We start from the raw sequence: 23,634 nt of genomic DNA, 5'->3' as shown, positions 1-23,634 counted from the left end.
GTCCTGGCTTTGAGCTAGCGGTTCCTTTTCTGGGGCTTGGTTTTCCTCCCTAGCAGTAAAGTAGTGCCTGCTGAGTCTGAACAGCAGACCTGTCTTTTAAATATCTCCTCCTAAGTCCCCAGGCACAAGTATATCCATCTTCGTCTCTACCCGACCTGCCAAGTGGGCCCGGCACCTTCACACCAGCCAGCCTGGGTTGGAGTCTCACTGCAGCTTCTCCCGGCAGCTTGACCTCAGGCTAGTTATTTCCTGTGTCTGGGTTGCTGTTTTCTCCTCTATGAAATGGGGAGAATAACTCCTATCTCAGCAGTATTGTAGGATAATGTATGGAAAGGTCATCATCAGAGCCTTCACACAAGCAGAAGCACTGATGTGCCTGCCAGGCCTCCGGGATTACCCATGCTGTTCCAGAACAGTGGCCTCTCCCTACTTTTTGATACCATTTGACTTGGTCCGGTTGTTGTATAAAGTTGATAGCAGAAATTCCTGTCCAGATACTTCAGCAAAACCCAACAGAGAGGACAGATCATGCAGGGAGGAGCAGAAGATGACCTGAAGCCCATCTTCCCTGTCCTGAAGATGCCCCTTCCCCACCTCGTGTGTGTGCGCACACTTGTGCACTTGTGCATGCTCTCTGCGCCCCCCCTCACCTCCACCCTGACACACCTCACCATGGGCATCTTAATTGATCTCATTGTTCTCCAATCCCTTGAGACTTGAGACTCCAGCTGTGCTTAAACAGAACAAAATCTCTTCCAATTTCCCCACCGTTTAAAAGAAAATTGAATTCTTTATCTGCAGCCTGGAGAGGCGGGGAGAGACACACACACACATAGACACACACATAAATACTACACCCAGTCCTGCTCCCAAACTAGCTAGAAGGCCTATGTAGACAACCCCCTCCCCTTTGGGGGGTGTTCAGACTGTATTTCTTACTCTTTTAATTTGCTCTTTGGTTCATCTCCAATGAGAGGGACCAGCGCAGTGCTGGCCAGGACCCAGGAGGAAACTGAGCATGCTGACGGTGATTGACGGGTCCGAGTTCCTCTGTCTGTCAGGCCTCAGTGCTCCTCTGCTGTGTTTATCTCTTTAATCTAAATATCAATCCGTAAACCAAAATGGAATGGAATGAGCTGTAGGACAAACACTAAGGAGAGAGAGCGAGAGAACTCAGCTGGCTGCTGCCTGGGCTTTAGGGTGGAAACATGGCAGGGCCTGTGGGCTGGGTGAATGCACAGGGCTGTCCTCCAAAAGCTGTGGCCTGGGTCATGTTGGAGAGCTGGGGCTCCCCCACCTCCACCCTGAAGTAGATTGTCCTGAACCTTGGTTAAGATCTGACAGTTCTCCGCAAATTAGTCACTCAACTAATTGATTTTTGGCCAATTGATCTGAAGCCCCACTACCTGTCATGCCTTTGAGGGCTTTCACTGGTGCCTCCAGAATCCCCCATCCCTGACAGGAGCAGCTCTGCTGCCACTGACCTTTACCAGAAACCTGAGAGACACAGTTGTTCATCATCTCAGGTCTGGCGAGGGGTTATTGTGAGTGTAGCAAATGTACTTAACAGTATGTTCTGTTCCCTTGTACAGAAGGATACAGAAGCCTTGAGAGGTAGGGACCTGCCCAGAGTCAGCCAGCTTGCAAGTGGCAGAGCCAGGATTCAAACCTGGGACTGTCTGACACCAGAGTCCCCTTGCATCCCCTCCTCTTTCGCCAGTCCCCATTCACTTTCCACTGGGCTCCCTCCTGCTCTTAGAATCAGCAGTCTCAACCTTGGGAGGAGAAGGGCCAGAACTCGAGGCTGGCATGTGGTTGCCACACATTCCCTAGGTGACCTTGAGCAAGTTCCTGTCTCCAGGGCCTCAGTGTCCTCCTTTGTAAATTGAGGGGGGTTGCTGGATGATCTCTAAGGCCTCCCTATGCTAACAGTGTGTGACCGCCTGTCTCCTGACAGTCCCCTCCTGTGCAAGAGCCTGTGATTCCTGCACTTTGCACCTGTCAGTCACCCTTCAGTAGTTAGTGCTGATTGTTCCTGCTCAGGCATTTGCTCAGAGGACACCAGAGTGAACAAAATAGACCCCCTGAGTAAGAGACAATGGGTAGCCAGAAGAGTGAGTGTGCCCAGAATGGGTTCCTAAGTGTTGCAAACCTAATGATTGTTCAGGAGACACCCATGCCATTGCTGGGGAGGTGGTGCACCCTGGGACAGTGGCAGGGTGGGAATGGGCTCAGAGCATCCACCAGGACCTGGCAGAAGCATTTGCCCTGGAAGCAATTGGCTTACAGGGAAGAAAGGAGATGCAGGGATTTAAGCAGAGGTTGAGCTGAGCCTGTGGATTGGTGTGGCTTAATCTTGCTTTACAATCTCTTTGGGAGAGGATGACAACTGTGATTCTTGTCAGTTTTGTTTCTCGAGTGACACAATGTCCTGTATGCCCATTGGTTTGTATACTGGTTTTGAAACTTCTTTTAGAATTACAATCTGTAATAAAGACGATATTTAACTTCATGGGACAGTCTCACATATATGCACATATCTGGAATAAATAAGTACCCTCTTCCTAAGTGCAATAACAAATACACCCCAGAATTTCATTCTACTAGGTTTCTTTTTTATTTAATAAGAACATTTGAGATCTATTTTCTTAGCAACTTTTGAATAAACAATACAGTATTATGAACTATAGTCACCATGCTGTACATTAAATCACCATGACTTGTACTTTTGAATGCTTTTACCCATTTCACCTACTCACCTCTAGCAACCACCAACCTGTTCTCTGTATCTATGAGTTCAGTTTGGTTTTGTGTGTAGGTTCCAGATATACAGACATGAAGCCACATGCTCTTTGTCTTCCTCTGTCCGACTACATCACTTGGCATAATGCCCTCAAGTTTCATCTATGTAGTTGCGAATGTCAGGTTTTCCATCGTTTTTATGGCTGGATCATGTGTGTATACATTTTCTTTATCCATTCATTCCTATATGGTTGTTTCCACATATTGACTATTATGAATAATGCTGCAGTGAGCATGGGGTAGGGGGTTCCTATATCTTTTTGAGTTAGGTTTTCATTTTCTTCAGTGAGTACTATTGCTGGATCAGATGGTTCTATTTTTTTTCTTGAGAAGCCTCCATAATGCTTTTCATAGTGGCTACACAAATTTACACTCCCACCAACAGTGCACAAGGCTTCCCTTTTCTCCACAACCTCACCCACACTTGTTATTTATCTTTTTGAGACTACCCATTCTAATAGGTTGAATTGATAGCTCACAGGGGTTTTGATTTGTACTCCCTGAGGATTAGTGTTGAGCACCATTTCATGTACCTGTTGACTACTTGTATATCTTTGGGGGGGGGAATGTTTTCAGACCCTCTGCCCATTTTTTAAATCAAATTGTTTTTGCTGCTGTCTGAATCCTGTCTATAATATGAATAGAGTAACTCATCAGAAAAAATGACTTCAAATATTGTCTCCCATTTAGTAGATTGGCCTTTCATTTTGTTGATGGCTTCCCTTACTTGCAGACGCTTTTTAATTTGATGTTAGTCTTACTTGTGTGTCTTTTGTTGCCTTTGATTTTAGTGTCAAGTCTAAAGTATCATTGCCAAGATGGATGGCAAGGAACTTACTGCCTGTGTTTTCTTCTATGGGTTTTATGGTTTCAGGTCTTATGTTCAAATATTTAAGCCATTTTGTGTTAGTTTTGCATATAGTATAAGATAGTGGTCCAGGTTAATTATTTTGCATGTAACTGCCCAGTTTTCCCAACACCATTTATTGAAGACACTGTGCTTTCCCCATTGTGTATTCTTGGCTTCCTGATTGTGAATTAACTGATGGTGTATGCATGGGCTTATAGCTGGGCTCTCTATCCTATTCCCGAAATTGATGACAACTGTTTTTATGTCATTACCATATCATTTGATTACTATATCTTTGTAACATAGTTTAAATCAGTAAGCAAGATGCCTCCAACTTTGTTTTTCTCCAGATTGCTTTGGCTATTTCAGGCTTTTTGTGTTTCCTTACAAATTTGAGGATTGTTCTATTTCTCTGAAAAATGCCATTGGAATTTTGTTAGGAATTTCATTGAGTCTACACATTGTCTTTAATCTATAGTATGGACAAGTATAGACATTTTAACAATATTATTTTTTTAGATTCATGAACATGGAATATCCATTTACTTGTGTCTTCAATTTCTTTCACCAGTGCCTTACAGTTTTCACCTTTAGTATTTCCTATTTTATTGTGCTAGAGTTCATTTTTTTAATGCTAGTCATGGACAACTAAATTGGCTTTATGACCACTAATGCCTGATAACCTAGTTTGAATATCTCCAGAAAGTGCCTTTTCTGCTTTACTACGTGATGATGATAATGATATCAACTCATGTTTCTCAAGTGCTCAATATAGATGGGGCAGAGGGCAAAAGACTCTATGCTTTGAACTTAAACTACCCAGGTTCACCCTGGTTCCACCACTACTGAGCTATAGGACTTTGAATAGGTTACTTGTATCACCAGTGACTCACTACAACTACCAATAACAGAAACCCCCCAAAAAGTTGCTTAAACAAGACCAAAGTGTACATCTCTTCCATGTAAAAGCAGTTTAAAGGTGAGCAAACTTGGGTGGCTCTTTCAAGCTCTTTTTACCAGTCTTAGTGAGTGGCCTCATCTTTGTGGTCCAAAGTGGTGGCTAGAGGTTCCACCTTTGCATCCATATTCCAACTTGCAGAATGTAGGAAGTGACGAAGGGCACATTCTCCCTTTAAGGAACTTCCTGAAAATGCCCTGCAAACTCCTCCTTCATCTCATTGACCAGAACTTAGTCATGTGACTACTTACCTGCAAAGGAAGCTGGGAAATACAGTATTTTAGCCAGATAGTATTTTGCCACCTTAAAAAAATGGTTTCTGTTAATTTGGCTCTTTAGTTTCTGCTAAATAACCTGTGTGTGTCTGTTTCCTCTTCTGAAAAATGGTGATGATGATAGTTTCTTACTGATGTCTTGTGGGAGTTCAATGTAATAATACATGTAAAGTACTTAGCACAGTGCCTGACATAGAACAGGTGCTAAACCACAGGTATTAATATTAAGTACCTGGCATCAAGTTGCATATGTTATTTCATTGGCTCTCTGCAATAACCAGGCAATGTAAAAATAAGCCTTGCACTAGGATTCAGAGAAGTCAGGTGTGTGTCCAAGGTCATATCCATACAAGGGGCAGAGCTGAGGCATGCACCCCTGTCTCCAGGATGCCAAAGTCCCTTTCCCTTAACCATGAGGCAACACAGCCACTTCATGAGACCAAACCCCTTCCTAGGAGCATGTGGGACCACAGATGAAAACTGAACTCAAGGCCAGAACTCCCTCAAGGTGGGCCCAGGCTTCTGCAGGGTTTACCCCCTGCCTAGAGGAGAAACAAGGTCAGAACAAAAGACCCCTTTAGGGGTTTATTGTAACAAGACTTGCAAATTTGAGATCTGAGTAATCAAGGTTTCCAATAGGCTGAATGACTGAACAGACCCCTTCTCTCCATGAGCCTCAGTTTTTCTATCTGTAAAATGCCACTCAACTCTCTCCCCCTTTTGCGGGAGAAAGAACAGTGTGACCAGAGTGTTTTGAACACCTTGGAAAGCAAGTCTTTATAAACGAGATAAGCTACTCTTCTAAGTGGATTACTCAGTCTGTGTTAGAACATTCTGACTACTGACAGTGGGAAGGACAGAGCGGCGAGGGATAGGTTAGGGAGACACCTAACCTATTAGGGATAGGGATAGGTCCCAGCACGCCCGCCCCACCCTGCCCTCCCACGCTGTCTGTCTCCCCATGGAGCCTAGGGCTGGACCAGCCCGAGTGAGTGAGGGGCTGGGGCTACAGCCTTCTGCTGGTTTCAGAGATCTCCAGTGATTTATAGTTCCTGCGTCGGACTTTGACCTTAATTTCTTCTGTCGTTGTAGGGCTGTAAAATTCATTAGGGACCCGCAGGCGGAGAGATGGAGATGTCAGGCAGGCAATCATGTGGGTATTTAATCTATCAGATGTGTGTCTTGCCATTTAGGGAGACAACAAGAGAATGTGAAATCAATATGGTTCATTAGTGGGCAGCACATGCAGGTCCAATCAGTGCCTGCCAATGGTAGCAGGCATGGGGGGTGTGCCACTCCAAGTCACCTTGGAGTGAGAATGTGTCCCTGGCGCGAAGGTGGAGACCAAACCCCATACAGGTACCTCTTCCCCCTGGACCTGGAGCTGCCAGTTGCATCCCATGGGGGTCAGAATCAGGGCTGCAGTACAGTGGTAAGATCCATTATGGGGGTTGGGGGGTCATATTCCCAGCCATGGTTGGCTGCATCCCCAGGAGGTTGATTGGATTGTCCCTTCTTCCTCCTTCCATCTCCTCTTTACACAAGATCCCACTTAACTGAGCCCAGCCACAGAGTCTGTCCCCATGTCTTTCTGGCACCCTCCCTTTCGCGTTCTCAACCACATAATCCCAGCTTGATAACTGGCCCCAGAGAGGCCCTGAGTCCTTTCTGATTGTGAATGTCTCCTTCACTGCCAACCAGCCAGTAGCCTGCCCTCCTCCTGCACCCCTAGCTTTCAGCAGTCCAGCTTGCTTTGTTTGATGGTCAGATGTGATTTTTTTTTTTTTTTTTTTTTTTTTTGGTCATTCAGTTGAGTCAAACCCAAGGGCCTGAGAGAATGGACAGTTTGGTAGAAGATTTGGAACAAGATTTTTTTCCCTCTTTGTGTGAATGTCTTACCAGGGTTCGAATCCCAGTGGCAGACTGGGACTGTGTCTGCCATCTCTGAGTCACCTGCATCTGTGAGTGCCCATGTGGGCAAGGAGCACACTCCCTGGCCCCTGTTGTGTCCAGCCTGAGACCTGTGTTAAGGTCTGGTTCCCCCAGAAGCAGACCCTGAGACCAAGAAGTGGGCACAGCTGATTTAGTTGGGAGGTGACGGCAGGAAACTCAGCTGGAAGTGAGACTTAATGCAGGTTACTTAAGGGGCCCTGAGAAACAGTTACTGCTGTGGGCTCCTGGGACTCAGACCACTGGGAAATCTAGGGGGGAGACTGTGCCCCAGTTATCAGAGCTCAGGATAAGGCAACTTGTGTGTTGATGCAGCAACTCTCAGGCCCTGCTGAGTGAGGGCAGCTCTGGGGAGGTGGCTACTCTATCATTCCTCTCCCCCAGCCCTGCTTCCTTGAGGAAAAACACCACAGGGAGCACTCAGGTAGTGTGCAACACTTGCACACCCATAAATAGAGAGCTATGCTAGTACTCATCTCACAGAGTGGATGTGGAAATGAAACATATTAACCACAGAGATCCTTTGAATAATGCCTGGTACCCCATAAAGGCTAAACAAGGGGAAACTTATTACTATGTTTGCAGTTATTATCAGCTGGAGTTGCTTCATCTATAAAATGGCCTGGGTGACCCCATCTTGCTGGTCATTTTACAGATTGGGGGCAATTCTGTTCTCACCCAGGGCCAGGCCCATGGGTAACACTGAAGAAGGATAGGAATCCCTCTGTGATCCCCATCACTTCAAAGGGTCCCTGCTCTCCTCCTGACTGGCTCAAGTGTCTCCCGGTAGGCGTGGGACCACCAGGCAGGGCCAGGCATAGGCAGCTGCCCGTCCTCGGCCACCCTGACAGCCCTTGACATCCTATAATTGCTTTCCCACGAAGACTCCTTTAAGCACAGAACTGCTGGCCAGAGCAATTTGCTCCCCATCAATTTCTATTTCCAGGTTTTAAAATAAAATAAAGGGAAATAAAGAAGGGGTAGGGAGGGCAGAACAACACTGTGTCTGAAATAACAAGCAAGCCAGGGACGCCACACCTTGGGAGCATCTGTCAGGCTATCAGCCTGATTCTCCTCCCTCCCCCCTCTACACCAGAATGACACATGAATACAGGGGGCCTCCTGCAGAGCTCCTGCCACTTCCCTGTCCACCCAGCCCACTTTCAGAACAGCCCAGGCAGCAGAGAGGCTGAGAGAGGACTAGCAGGAAAAAGCTGTGGAGGACGAGGAAAAAAGGTTGGTTTGAATCCGGGCCAGGAATACTACTAATATTCTTACTAATAGAAAGTGGTGTGTGCCAAGTACTAGTCGAAAGCACCTAACATGTAGCACCTTCTTTAACCACTACAAAAACCCCACGAGGCAGGTACTTTTATTGGTCCCATTTTACAGATGAGGAAACTAAGGCCTAGACTGAGACCAAAAAAAAAAATTCTATTCTGATCTCTTCATCCTTCCTCTTCTCTTTTCCTCCTTTCTTTTTATGTCTTCCTCCCTCCCTCCTCTCCCAGTTAGCATCCTTGCGCTGTCCTTCCCTCCCTAGAAGGCCATCTACTTAGGATTTGCAACTCCTGGCTTGTCACTGGCAGAAAGAACCTCAGAAGTCAGCAAATATACTGTCCTCATTCAATCTTTTTTTTTTTTTTTATAGAGGCATGTTTTATTTATTTGTTTGTTTGTTTATATAAGCACTGGGTACAGTCAGAAGCACGGGAGGGTGAGAGAATTCACCAGAGCCAGAGCGGGGAGCAGAGCAGGCAGAAGGACCGAAGTACACTGCTGAGGGGAGCAGCGGGCGGCAGGAGAGGTCTGCGCGCCATGTGGGACCCTCCTCCGGTGGCCGGGGAGCAGCCGGGGATCGAACCGGCGCCGCAGAGGCCACGGACAGCTTCACAACCCAGCGCTCAACCGCTGCGCCACCGGGGAGGCCCTGTCCTCATTCAATCTTTCATTTATTCAGCTGCTGTTTGTTGAGGGCTCGTATGTGTGAGGCGTGGTTGGATGCAGGGTCCCATGGGAAACAGGGCAGACAGGGTTCCTGCCCTCACAAGGCAGGAAGATAGAAGATAGCCAGTAATGTTTGCCCCGATGTTCCTTCTGAAACTATGTCCTTACCCACCAGGTCCAGTCACCAGCAAGACCTGTTAGCTCCAGCTGAGTCTGGCCACCGCTTTCCAACACCGCCCCTGGCCACCCTGTTCCAGGCCCCCCCTTCACCTCTCCCTGCTGCACAGGTGACTGCAGCCACCACTTCAGTTCTGGGCATAGGGTCCTCCCCCAGGAGTTTTTTCTCCCAGAGACCTTCAGGGAGAACTTTCAGAAATGCAAATACCTTTACAAATGCAAATGTCCTGTCAGCTGAGACCCCAGGGGTGAAAAGGCTCTTGCTTCAGGGGAGCTGGTGCAGAGCTTTATTAGCAGAGAGCTGCTAGTGCAAAGGTTGAGAAGCAGGACTGAGCATAGCCAGCTTGGGACCAAAGACTGAGTGATGAGAGTGGGGTGATGGCAGGACCAGGGGAGGAGGTCAGAGGCAGAGGAGGCTGGCCCATGTCAGGCTGGGGTCCGTGGCCAGCACTTTGCATTGGTTTTAAGTGCTCTTGGAGACCAGACAAGGACCATGTGCTTGTGTTGTCCACACTCCCCCTGGCTCTGGTGGAGAACAGGCTGCTGGCCCCAGAGTGTCAGGAGTCCATGCAGCTCCCAGGCCCAGCTTTTACAGTCTGCGACTCATGATAAGGGCATAAGCCAGACTGGAACTCAGAGCTGCCTCCCATTTGGCTGGTATTTTCATGCCTCTGCACTTAGCCACAAATTCTTTTTGAGGCCTTTATGCCTAGTCTTCCACTCTATCCCCCAGGTGGGAGGCATAATTCTGACTCTCTAAGACATCTGTAGAGAACACTGGGTTGAGTGAGACCTTGGGGCCTTTGCTGCTCTCAGTACCATAATCAATTAGTAATGTCTGCCTTGGGCAAGGATGGAGTGGTGGTCCAAATATAACGTTCCCCTTTTTTGCACCCTCTCCCCACACCAGTCACATTCCCTCTTCCCTAACTGCCCTCCACTCTGCTCCCCCTACCCTATCATGTGCTCTGAACCTCTGTCCCAGGCTGCTAGCCCCAGTCTTTCCAGGAGCACGCTCTTGTCCTAAGGCCACCAGGGCCAAAACAAGACCTGGAGGGCTTTTTTGAATGTCTGTCTTCCTATGACCCACAGCCTCCCAGCAATTTCTCCCGCATCCTATCAAGTCTCTCCCTAATACCTATGCCCACCTGGAACTCACACCTTCTTATCCCCTACACAGAATCCAGTGGGGGGGCATTTTCTTTCCAGCTGTACCACTTCTCTCCTCCCAGGAGCATGCCCATTGCCCCTATCCAGAGGCCCCTGTGAAAAGCACTGGGAGCAGCAGTTTCCAGGCAACTCTTACGTTGGCTCTATTCACATACTTGCTTCCACACATCAGCCCTGGCTTCTTTCTCAGTAAATGGCTTCCAGCTGAGATGACATGCCAAGCATTTTCCCAGAAGGATGTTTCTGACCTTCGGGCACTATCCCATAGACGAATCCTCAACCATAGGACCATGGTAGTGAGTGTGGGAATAGGGGAGAGAGTGGGCCTCATGAGACTAATCAGGCCAAGTGGAGGTCACCCCTGCCTCTGGGCTTCTAGGTCCCTCCAGCACAGGCCCTCCTGCCTGACCAACCATTACCAGGTCCCCGGAGCTTGCCAGAGTACAGTTAATCTCACGTAGTTTAAGGAGTTATTCAGAAGGGCTCAGCGAATGATGAATGTGGAAAGCATTACCAGCGAAGCACTGGGGCTCCATGGAGCTGTTTAAAAATGCATTCTCCCATGTAAATTTCTGCTCCATCAATCCTTATGACATGTCAAACATTGCTATTGTTTCCTGAACAAATTGTACTGCATGCCCTTCTCTGCAGATTTGTGCATGGGAGCAGAACTGCTCACTGGCACCCACTGCCTGCCGTTGTTGCTGGGACCCAGGGCTGCCGGGGAGGCAGCTGGGCCCGCCTTGCTTCAGAGCAGAAGCCCCGTGCGGGGCATCCAATCGAGCATGCGTGACCAGGGGGTGCTGGCACTGGCAGGGAGTGATTGAGTGTGTGTCTGTCAGCTCCCTGCCTATGGGGAGAGGTGCACAGGTGGCTGGGGAGCGGGAGTGGCAGGGCTACAGGGTCTGAGACTAGGATGGGGGTGGGGATCGCTTGAGACAGAGAGTATGTGCCCATCTCCATGTGTGAGTGTGTGACCGGCTGGGGTTTACCAAACAGAAAGGGAGGGGGTTTCTTTTTTTTTTTTTTTTAAGATTTATTTATTTACACAAGCACTGTGTACAGTCAGAGGCACGGGAGGGTGAGAGAACTCACCAGAGCCCGAGCGGAGAGTAGAATAGGCAGACTGACAAAGTACACTGCTGAGGGGAGCAGCGGGCGGCAGGAGAGGTCTGTGCGCCATGTAGGACCCTCGCCAGTGGCCGGGGATCGAACCGGCACTGCAGAGGCTGCGGGCAGCTTCGCAACCCAGAGCTCAACCGCTGCACCACCAGGGGAGGCCCAGGGAGGAGGTTTCTATGGAGTATGTGGGGATGGGAGAAGGAGGTATTGTGGCTGCCTGAGGCAGAGAGTGGAAGAGAAAGAGGTGTGCATGTGTGCGAAGAGGAAAGTAAGTGCGAGGACACAGAGAGAAGACATTATAGGACTTGCCAAGCTATAAAGAGGGGTGAAGCATTTCAAAACCATGAGATAGGAGGGCGTCTGTCCCCAAGGAGGGGGCAGCGATATCAAGAGTGTAGCAGCACGCAAACGGCCCAAGTTTGTAAGGAAACTAGTGAGAAGGCCAGAACAGGCGAGATTCAGGCCAGGGCATAAGGCCCCACGCCAGCAGGTGGCCATCTACAAGGCCAAGGTGAGGGACAACAGTGAGGTACAGGGAGGCATGGGGACAGTGTCAGCAATGCCAGCACCCTGTAAGGGCAAGTGAATAGGAGAGGGGGAGATGGATTAACGGTTCGAGAAAACAGACTCAGACAGAAGAGGCTCTTGGGAGGCAACTAAAAGACAGGAACACATGGCTGAAATGGTGGGTCCCCTGGGAGCGGGACATGCAATGATGTGGTTAATATCAAAGGGTGGGAGCTGGACTGGGCATAGAGCCTAGCACATGGGTCAGAGGGAGAGCTAGGCCCTGGGGGTGGGACAGGGCACACAACACAGCTGCCAGGCTGCCTTTAGCAGGGATGGACTATGCAGCCTTCCCTGGTCTAGACCCTGAGTTACCTGCACAGTCTAAGACCAAGCTTGGAGCAGGGATAAGGGTGCCTTCTTTGAGGGTCTGTGGAAGGCACCAGTGGGAATGATGAAGGGTCTTGGCTAAGGGTCTGCAACCTGAGATACCATGGCCAGAGACCCCTGCTGCCTCTGCGATGGGCAGTTGGTGGTAGCCTACCCTTGTTATGCAGAAAGAATGTAACAAGGAGAATATTGCTATTGGGGACCCATCTGGCTTCTACAGGGTGAAGAGAATCGTGGTAGGAGCATCCTAGGTCCCACAGCTAAGCTCTGAGACTGAAGGAAGACTCCTGTCCCCTGACCCCAGCAATGGGGAGGGGTAGATGGTTAAGAGAACATATCTTGGAGTAATGGTGTTGCGTTAGTGTTCCAGCCCTGTGGCTGTTTGACCTCAGGCAAGTTGATCAACCTCTCTGAGCCTCAGTTTCTTGGCTCAACTATAAATGAGGATAATATCTTTGCTGTCCCCATGAAACTGGTGAGAAGTTGGAATGAAATAAAAGTGTGGGAAATACTAGGCACAGTACATGGCACATAGTAAGTGCTCAAAGGGAAGGCAGAGGGCACCATCGTAACCCCTGTCCCCCTCAGAGGCAGGGGGAGATGGGCATTTCTGACTTGGGCCTAGCCAGTCTGAAGATGTGGTTCTTCCCCACCACAGGCTCACCTTGTCTTAACCTTTAAAATATCCCCTCCATGTGTATTTATTTTTTTCCTTTTTGTCAGCAGAAGAAAATTACACTTCTGCTGGCATTGTCCATCACAGAAATAAGCACTCACGGATGCAATTATAAAGGCCCAAATGAGGGAATTAGTTTTGCTGGTAATGCCAGGGTTGGGGAGAATCGGAGGAGATGCCTTATAAATCAGGCGCCGGGCAGCAGCCAGTCCCACTCGGCCCTCTCCACACACACTGACCGCTGGGACACACGCTGCTGACCTGCCACCTGTCTCCCAGAGCTGCAGATGCCTCCGTGGGGGCTGCTGGCCGGGGATGCAGAAATGGCCTGAGTTTTCTAGGACTCTGCCTTCAGAAAGGCAGGTCTCTCCCTGGAGCTAGCCAGCTTCTCTGTGGCCAGCAGATGACTGTCCTGTAGACCCAAGTACATCTTGCCAAACAACTGCCCTAGAACTGGTCAATCTAAAATAGCAACCACAATCACCCACCAGCCCATTTTCTGCTTGATTTTTCTCACAGTTCTTACTGTCTGAAATTCATGTTATTTAGTTCTTTCTCACCCCTGTTATTGTCTGTCTCCCCTTCCTGATTGTAAACCACGTTCCTGCCAGGGCATTGTCACGCTTGTGGCCATGACTTCAGTGCCTGGCACATTGGAAAAACTCAAAAGAAAATTTAACGAAAAATGAAAAAATGTTCAACATCACTTGTCATCAGGGAAATGCAAATCAAAACTACCATGAGATACCATCTTACACCAGTGAGAATGGCACCTATTAAAAAAACTAGCAACAACAAATGTTGGCGAGGGTGTGGAGAAAAAGGAACTCTTCTGCACTGTTGGTGGGAGTGCAAACTGGTCCAACCACTGTGGAAAGCTGTGTGGAGATTTCTGGACCTACTAAACATAGAGCTTCCATATGATCCAGCAATTCCACTCCTAGGTATTTACCCAAAGGACACAGAAACATCAATTCCAAAGAACACCTGCACCCCTATGTTTATAGCAGCACTGTTTACAATAGCTAAGCTTTGGAAACAACCCAAATGCCCAAAAATAGATGACTGGATCAAGAAGATGTGGTACATATATACCATGGAATATTACTCAGCATTCAAAAAAGATAAACACATGCAATTTGCAGCAACATGGATGGCGCTGGAAGGGATCATGCTCAGCGAAATAAGCCAAAAAGAAAAAGAAAAATACCGGATGGTCTCACTCATAGCAGGAATCTAGAAAACTTAAATAAGGGACCAGGAAAATGAATAACTATAAGATAGTGAAAATCAAAATCAACAAAAAACTATGAACCAGAGACACTTTTAGGGGGGCGGGAGGGGAGGGATTGGGGTCAGAATGGGGGGGCTGCAATTGTATGGGGAATATAACAATAAAATTTATTTAAAAAAAAAAATAAAAATAAAAAAATAAAATTAAAAAAAAAAAAAAAAAAAAAAAAAAAAAAGAAAATTTAACGAAAAAGTGACTGAGTCAAAGCCTTCATGAAGGTTCTTTCTGTGGGGTGCCAGGTGTCCTCCATCTTTGCCCCCCGACCCCACCCACTCTGCCCTTCTCTACCCACTGTGTTCATACCCTGGCAGGCTGATTTCGTGGATCATTGAGGGAGCTCCCCCAGCCTCCTGCCCCCCGCCCCAACCAGGAGAGCTGAGCTGAACCCTTGGAGATGCTTTATCAACTCCAGCTGCACCTCCTGGGCACCAGAGTGACCCTACTCTAGCTGATGGCACTCACCATGTTGTCTGCTGGTGGAGGGAACATTAGCTCCCCCCCCACACACACACACATGCCAGAATGAAGGCCATGATGATTCTTAATGGCTGGCAATGGAAATCCCAAAAGATAGGGCAAAGATTTTGAGCCCTATAGTGGGCATGACAGAGGATAAAAAAGTGAGCCAGATGTAGACTTTTCCCTTGAGGGGTGGAAGGGGGCGTGCACAGGCATTTTTCAGGAATAGCAGAATGTGCTGTTGTTTCCCAGAGAGGAACAGCTTGGGTTCTCGGGTCAAGAACAGTAAATGGTCGGGAAGCTTCCTAAGAGAGGGGACAACTAGGGGGCCTTCAAGGTGGGTGGGATTTTAGACAGCTGCTGCAGAGGGAATGGGTGGTGCAACCAAGAAATGAGAGAACAATCTGGGTGCATCAGAGAGAGAAATGGATATAGGACTGTCAGGGCCAGCCAGACTCTGCAGAACCTTGACAGAGGTGCGGGTCTAGAATTCTGCAGCAGTAGGGAGCCATTGAAGGTTCTTGAGCAGAAGACGATCACTTCGGCCATTGGCTATGACTTCTTGTCCCTGGACCTTTTATGAGAGCTTTGGCAAGTAGTAAGATGTATTAGTGTGTGCCTGTGGGCAAGTTTCTAACTCTGGTTGGAGAGTTTCGGGAACACAGAGGCACTAGAAGTAGGCCCTACTGCACAGCTGAGGTGCTCACTTGGAACCCTGGCTTGGCATTTTTAGTGTAGCTGGGTACAGTGTGAGGGCCACCCAGCCTGGCAGCTGGGCTGTCCCCTTCAACCATCCCAGTCATCATCTGACTGGTCTGTGAGACTCCGTAAATCACCTTTTAAGGAGATGGGCATGCTTGTTTCTAGAACAGGGCTCGAGGGTGGGGGTTTTCATGGCATGAGGAGGACATTTTGTTTTCTGTGCACAGACCCCTTGTCACTTTGCAAACCCTCCTTCCAAGTGGCCCACAGCTCACTGTCTGGTATTTGATTCGTCTGTTGGTCAGCCAGGAATCAAGTCTTGGCAAGGCAGTTGTTTATAAAGTACCCTAACCAGCAGAGTGGGGCTGGAATTAGAGCCCGTCACCAGCCTGCTAGCTACCAGGTCAGCTCCTCAGGGTTACTGCCATAGGATGGCGCTCGGGAGCACTTATCCTACAAGGTGCTACATGGATTTAAAGGGAAATTTGAAGACCAGCTCTGCCATTTAGCAGCCATGAGATCTTAAGTGAGTTACTTAACATTATCGTGTCTATTTCCTCATTTGTTAAAGGCAGGGAGCTCGGGATCATAGCAGTACCTGCCTCAGGGAGCAGGGTAAAAGTAATCTGAACACTAATGTGTGATGTAGATGAGAACAGAGAAGTAGCTACACATGACAAAGATACCATCTCTTTCCCAAGACGCCTTTATATCCAGGACTTGTGCTAGGCCCCATGGACCCTGCCCTGCCTAGTAGAGTGAGAACCACCTCAGTATACAGCCTAAGCTCAGCGGTACTTTCAGGTCTGGGGACATTTGGAGTAGGGCAGAGCCCTAACCCAACCTTGGGGAGTCAGGGGCGACAGGAGTGGGTAAGCCAGGTTGCAGAGGAAAGATGCCATCTGGGCAGAGGCGCAGCATGGGCAGAGACAGCCTGGCCCAGGTCAGAGATGGCCAGAGCCAGCAGCACAGGCTGGAGTATTGGGCCTGTGAAATCATATGGAGGAGGGGGCCTGTCCCCCTCTAGGTTGCCCTGGAAGGCCTCCAGCAGGACTGCAGCATGGCCAGATTTGCTGCCTCCTGCCCCCAGGCACAGGGCCCCTAACTCTGCCCTACTGCAGCCTGGTGCTGGCCAGAGCACCATGGCCAGGCCCTCTGTCATTGCCAGCTGTTCTCACCCTGGCAGGGGCAGAGAAGCAGCTTTTCATCTTTTTATTATTCTGCTTCATGCGTTTGAAAAATGAAAATTCTCCCTCTCCTCTTCACCAGGCATACATATTTCATAGGGTCATTAGACGGTGGCACTAAAGGACTCACAAATCTTCCCTGGTCAGCACTGGCAGCCCAGGCGGGCAGTGAGAGGTCCCTGGGGAGAGGGGTCACTGTGGGAGCCATGACTATGCCCAGTAGTCCTGGTGGAAGCGGGAGCCAGTGTCTGCCTGGAGAGAGAAGACAGTCCCATTTTGTCCCCCAGGAACTCATCACCTAATCTCCTGATGCTTCTGCTGCTCCACACCACAGGGTGCAGGGGACTGGACAAGAGAACCTTGGCTCCTTCCACCTTTCTCCTTCCCCTTCTCTTGCTGCACACCCTCTGATCTTGTGTCTTCCTTGCCTTTGCTCCATCTCTCTACCCACTCCCTTTTCTCTCTCCACCACCCCCTTCTTATTACTCTTCACCCCTTTTGCAAGCATGTGGGGAGATCTGCCATATGCCAGGCTCTTTCCAGAGACATGAATCTGGCATTCTTTCCCGTGACACACCCAGAGGTTGCTCTTTGGTCACACAGTGACCTGGGCGGTTGACACTGGCCAGGAACATGGGTCTCTGCACAACACTGCCCACTCCAGGGGGCCTGATGGCATCTGGTCGGCCCTTCCCCAGACCAAGCTACAGTTGTCAGCGTCTGATAACAACATGTAATAACAATTGTTTATCAGGAACAAAAGGGAGCTTAGGTCCCAGGGAGGGGAGGGGAGAGGTGGGCTTATTATGAGGGGCTTTGGTCTCCTCTCCCCTAAAATAACCAGGTGCCTTTCCATCTGAGAACAAGTTCTCCTCTTCGTTCAGAAGCAATAGCACATAGAGGCTAAGGGCGTGGCAAGACAGCACTGGGTACCATCGCTGGTTCTGCCCCCTTTTTTGCTATGAAACCTTGGGTGAGTTATCTGCTCTCTGCCTCAGCTTCCCCATCCATGAACTGGAGGTGGTATTGATAATAGTAGCCACCTTCCAGAGTTGTCATGTAGATAGAACATGTGATCAGAGCAAGGTCTCAGTGAACAGCAGTTGTCATGAGGGGTGACAGAGAGGGTCTGTCAGGGTGTCAGTCCCGGGTTCGGGGGGCGAGGTTATATAGTCCTTCATCTCCCTTTTCATTTATTTGCTATATATCTGCTGAGAACTTGTGTTGTACTCAGAGCCTGGCGGGGACAGAGGAGAGGGTCGAGGTCCACACAGAGTCTGCTGGAACAGAAACAGTAGGGGCGCTGAGTGGAAATGGGGCACAAGAGGGAGTCCTATAAAAGCGGCTGCCCACAGCCCCGGAAATGGCTTCTTTCTGTATGACCGCACTTTCTGGATAACTTACGATTTTAAGCCTTTGGTTGTAAACATTATTCCCCCCTCTCGGAGTCACTTGGAATAGAAATATCTTGTCCACTTATCTGCCTTCCTGAGTGCAAAACAGCTTTTCCATGAAAAATCAGGTTTGTCATAAAAATCATAGAATTGAACAGATTTCACAGAATCTGGGGATCTTGAAAGGTACCTCAAAAAGTACTTGGTACAAAGGCACTGAGGCTAGGGGAAAATAGGGCAGGACTGATAAAATGGCACAAACTTTCAGTTGTAGAAGATCTGAGGACCTGGCGACTGGGGTTGCCAGCACTGCAGTGCATCACTGACGTTTACTATGAGATAGAACACAGGGTAAATGTGTGAGGTGATGTGTGAGGTGATGGGTATGTCAATTGGTGGGAATATATTAAGTTACCACTTAAGATATTTTACAACTTTGTCAATTGGTCCTCAATAAAGAAGAAAAAATCAAATAAAAGTAAAACAGAAAAAGCTATGGAAACATTTTCAGCAGTGGAACTTTAATCACAATCTTGTAGAAAAACCCCAAGTATATATCAAACAGATGCTTGGTGGACCCCAAGGCCAGTCCAAGGTCTTTCCCTCCTGGCATCTAGTGGCAAACAGCAACTTGCCCAGATCCAGGCAGTGGCCTGGGAAGGGTCTTGGTACCAGACAGAGTGTATGCTCATAGGTCACTATTGAGCGAATGGTGTCATTTAGCCTGCACTGTGGGCTGTCACCATCCCAGGGATGATGCAGAAGCCCCAGAAGCCAAGCCCACTTTCAAACTAGAAGGGAGGCAATGGAAGAAAGGGACCTCTCTCCAGCAACCTAAAGAAAAGAACCCAAGCTTGGAGTGGGGAATCCCAGCTTCTGCCCCACTCTGCTTAGAGCCTGCTCCTGGCCTAGAGTGGTGACAGGGTTACCTCTAGCCTCCCTGGCATCAGGGCCTCAATTTTGTGACCTATGAGGTGGGTGGAAATATCTGTTGTCTTCATCACGTGGCATGGGGCTAAAATGAGATCATGACAAACATGGGTGGGAGTTCTCTGAAGGTAAAAGGTGTGACAGCGGCACAGCCTGGCAGTGGCACCATCCCTGCCATGGCCATTGGCGTGGATCAGGCCTTCCTCCCACCTGTCTCAGAAGCCAGCATGGACTGGCCTGGGTAAAAAGTTTCTCAGAAACCAAACTGAGATGGAAAGGAGTGTTGAATGGCCAGAGCTCAGCCCTTGCCTTCTCCCAGCAGTCCTTTAGGGACACCATCCTGCCCACCCATCCAGTAGCACCCATTTCCCATCATCCCAGCATCACTGCCCCCAGGAAAGTTTTCACCCCTGGCAACAAAGCAGAACTCCAGGCCCTAGTGGTCGAGGGCCGCTCCTAGCCCAGTCCCTGTGGATGTGGGCAGAGCTGGCAGCTCCTGCTCATACTTGAATAGAGAAATGGGTGGGCAGCACACTGTTTCCAGCAGGAGAGCTTGCCAACCAGATGGCATTCAGCCCTCTGCATGCAGTGGATTATTTCCAGGGTTAAAAGGAGTAGGGGCCTCTCCCATGAGGTAGCTCATCTGTCTTGGAGACTTTGGGGACTGCGGGAGAATCACTGGAAGGATCCACCATGTGGTTAAACCCACCCCTGCCTTTGTTTGGCATATTTTGCGAACCTGCAGGTTGTGGCCCCAGCCACAGGTGCAGGGCCAGCCTCTCCTGTAAGCCCTACTGAGCATCTGTAGGAACAAGCCTGCCTGACCTGAGTCTAGGAGGGGAGGTTGTACAAAGTTAGGGGTCTAAGTGGAAGAACTAAAGATCCTCTTGAACTGCTCTCTCTCATATAAATGTGTGACTGCTGGTAACCGTTTTATGCAGCAAGGCTCTAGAAAATTCAGCCTGGGCTAGAGGAGTTGTATGGGAGAATCACAGGTTCACTGTGCACATTTTCTGGTGAGATCAAGGCTTTGCTTCACATGGCAGTAATGATTTTTTGTTCTGACCTTTGCAGGCTACAGACAATGACGTGGGCACCTTTGGAGAAGTGAACTACTTCTTCAGTGATGACCCTGACCGGTGAGATTGCCCCAGCCCACCACAGTGGCTCTCTGCCCCTTGCATGGTTGGGGAAACTTCTCAGCCGGTGCCCAGGGAGGGTGCTGTGCCCCAGGGCCAGCACTCAGAGTTGGAGGCAGAGCCCAAGGGAACCACTGCTGGTTTGGTCCTGATCATGGTGTGGTCTTGCCCAAATCTCCTCAACATTCTGGGGCATAGTTTCTCTGACCCTCAAAGCATAGCCTTTAGCTTTGGGAATGAAGAGCCTAGAAGTCCTCATGATACCACACCAGCAGCAGTGGCTAGCATTGACAAAGCCCTTACTGTGTCAGGCTCATTGTCAAGCGCTTTACACCCGTTATCTGATGTAACCCTCACAACTAAATGCAGGTTGGGGGATGTCAGCACTAGGCACTGTTATCATCCCCACTTCACAGATGTGGAAACTGTAGCCCCGAGAGGTTAAGTCACTTGCCCAAAGTCACACAGCTTGCGGGGCCAGGTCTCTGTGTGTAGTCTTTATCACCAGGACACAAAGCCTCCAGCAGGAGGGGACTCACAACATGACCTAGCCTGGGTGGGTGGCTGGACTCTGGCCTGACTGTGCCAGCCTTGCTCTGTCCCCACTATGGATCTGTGCCCTCTCTTTGCCTTATCTTCAGTTTACCTGAGCCCAGGGGAAACCCTCTCATTTTAAGATCACCAAAAGTCAGGTTGAATTCAGAGGGCAGGTCTGCTTCTAAAAATGAAGTGTCTGATGCATCTAGAAGCTCAACAGGATGAGTAAGTCAGTGGCTGTCAGCTTGGATTAGCAGCCTGACTGTGTGTGAATGACCAGGAAGAGATGGAGATTGTTAGGTGCGCCTGCCCATTCTTCACCACTCTGTGATGAGAGTGGGAAGAATGCCCAGGGCATCTGTCCCTCAGGCAGCCATGTCATGTGTCCTTGTCCTGATCATCTTGGATTTCCTCATCTCCCATCTTCTGGGCTTTGGGCTTTCTTAGTTAGAGCTGGGACCCACCAGACTTGAGGACTGGCAGATACAGACCAGGTCAGAGCAAGCAGGTATCACCTGACAACTCAGAGGAGGTTGCTGAGGGGTGTGTAGGGGAGGCAGATCCCAAGGGAGAACCAACCACCCTCTCTCTTCTGGATGCTTTGCTGCCTGTGAAAGCATTTGGGTGCAGAACCAGATGGGATGGAGAATTTCTGACCGTTACAGTTCACTAACCTCTAAACACCGCAGTAGGCAGCCTCGGTTCACAGCTGGTGGAGGCCATTCTGCCTGTGTTTGCTCCCTGATCACATCAGCCCCTCCTGCCCTTTCAAGGCCTGCCCATTCCACCTCTCCTGTGGTCCTGATGCCAGCCCACCACCTCAAAGCCCACCCACCCCCCATTACAAATAACCATCCTACTCATGTCGCTTATGTAGGGTGAGTGAAAAAGAAGGTAGAGTTCAGACTTCATTTCTTTCTATTTATCCCCTTGGACAAGGACAGACTGGTAAATACAGTCCCTTATCTACAAGTCTGCTTTAAAATGGGGTGTTCTCCACTTCCTTGCTGTGTGGCACAGGTTCTCACTGGACAAGGACACAGGGCTCATCATGCTGATCGCCAGACTGGACTATGAGCTCATCCAGCGCTTCACCTTGACCGTCATCGCCCGGGATGGGGGCGGCGAGGAGACCACTGGCCGGGTGAGGATCAACGTGCTGGATGTCAATGACAATGTGCCCACCTTCCAGAAGGATGCCTATGTCGGTGCCCTGAGAGAGAATGAGCCTTCTGTCACGCAGCTGGTGCGGCTCCGGGTAAGATGCTGGCTGTCCTTCCCCCGTGCCTTTGTCTCGACTCACCCTCAGGAAGTCCTTATTGAGGTGCTAACCTCCCACCCATCAAGAATTGGCCCAGATTTGGGGGCTGGGTCTCTCTGAGCACACCTCCCTGGTTACTGAGTGGGGCTAGTGTCTGTCTCAACTTAAATGTTGGGCCATGACCCAGGACTGGAGCACCCAAAGAAGGGGGCTCTGAGGGGGCCAGCCCTCTCCTCCGCCCACCCTCTTCTGGCCCCAACCCTCTGAAGGCTCATGGGTCCCCACTGGCCATTCTTTCCAGGCGACAGATGAAGACTCCCCTCCCAACAACCAGATCACCTACAGCATCGTCAACGCCTCTGCCTTCAGCAGCTACTTTGACATCAGCGTGTATGAGGGCTATGGAGGTACGTGTAGGGCAGGGCTGAGGGCCCAGCCCAGGGACAGGGCTGAACACCTGTGATACTCTTGGGGCTAAGGGCTTCTGTCTCCCAGACACCCTAGACCACTCAGGAAGCTGCCCCACCACCCACATTGGCTGGAGCAACACCCAGCCTGGGACTACCCTCCCATGGGTTCAGAACTGTCACGTCAGCCAGGTCTTCCTCCAGGTTTTCAGCCCATGGCAGCCCAGCATGTGATGTTACCATAATCTGGGGGATTCCTATTTCCTACTGAGGCTGTCTGGGCATGTTTGGCTGTTTATCAGCCAAACTTCCTTTAGGCATGCTACCTTCTCAGGCCAGTACCTTTCTCTGCTTGACCCAGGCTCAGTTCAGCTCTCTGAACCTTGCCCTGCCTGCGCCACTGTGAGTCCTGGTCCCTGGAACCCCAGCAGGGAACAGCAGCAGCAACTTTCAGCTCCAAGAGGAGACAATTAAGGCCTAGAGACAGGGAACCACTTGCTTGATGTCATATAGAAAAGCGTCAGGCCTGGCACTTGAAATGAAACCCTTATGATCTGCCTCTCTAGTCTTGCCTCTCAGCACTCTAGCCCCCGCCAGAATCTGGCCTCTGTGAACCATTTACTCTTCTCTCCCCTTGCAATGTGTGCTCCCATGTCCTTGCCAAGTCTGTTCCTTCTGCTGAGAAAGCTCTTCCTCTCTGCTTCTTTGCTCTCTCTCCCTTTAAACTCTGTCTAACTTTAAGGGCTCAGTTGAGCACCCCCACTTCTGAAAAGCTTCCCTGATGCTTGAAGACTGGGTAAGGCATCCCCAAGGCAGAATAGATGGGCTGTAAAATGACTCTGGGTCTATCTTCTCACTCCTCTCCCTGCCTGACCCCCCCACCCCCAACCCTTGCCTCCACTTCCAGTGTCAAGAAAATGCAATCACAGAAATTGCTGTCCTGGCCTCAGATGATGCAGCCCAATGTTCTCTATAAAATCTATGTTCCTCCTATAAAAAATACTGAGCAGTTTCATGCCTCTGCCCACCCTCACACCTCACCCTCTCTTCTCAGCTAGAAGAACCCCCTTAGGTTTTATATTACTAAAGCAATAATTGTGTTCCCATTTTCCAAATAGAAAGTTGCAATTTAATATTGCTGTAATGCCTTTGCAGACCACCTATGCCCCCCACTCCCAAACCAATATGCCTTCCCTCCCTAAACTGAGAATCAATGGATTAGCACTAAAGAGTGCTAATGGTGAGAGCTCAGACATGTGCAGTGCTGGGGGAGAAGATATTTGAAGCCCTAGATCTCCATCTTGGCTCTCCCCAAAGTCAGACTCCACCTGTCTGTCTGTTGTTAAGGGTCTTCACCTACCCTTAAACAGAGTCATGCTGAGGGTAAAACCTGCCCCACTGTACTCAGTGTGCTCCCAAGAGGCCTAACAGCACCCAGAGCAGGCTGCTGGGTGGACATGGGTAGCTTACAGGGTAAAGGAAGGGATGAGGCAGAAAAAA

General features: G+C 49.5%; 1 protein-coding gene across 1 annotated transcript in view; it reads left to right on the top strand.

Moving 5' to 3' along the window:
* Window positions 1-23,634, top strand: part of LOC311178703 (cadherin-23) — a gene marked incomplete at both ends in the record, with an annotated part of 86,423 nt that overhangs the window by 5,654 nt on the left and 57,135 nt on the right. The window contains 3 exons of the mRNA XM_084245443.1: window positions 19,865-19,929; window positions 21,487-21,724; window positions 22,029-22,134. Coding sequence (XP_084101569.1) covers window positions 19,865-19,929; window positions 21,487-21,724; window positions 22,029-22,134 — 409 coding nt within the window. The remainder of the gene's footprint in view (window positions 1-19,864; window positions 19,930-21,486; window positions 21,725-22,028; window positions 22,135-23,634) is intronic.

Source organism: Talpa europaea, assembly GCF_964194135.1.
Source record: "Talpa europaea genome assembly, chromosome: 10".
Lineage (NCBI taxonomy): Eukaryota > Metazoa > Chordata > Mammalia > Eulipotyphla > Talpidae > Talpa > Talpa europaea.
Note: the sequence above shows the minus strand (reverse complement) of the source record. Positions and strands in the feature narration are given on the sequence as shown.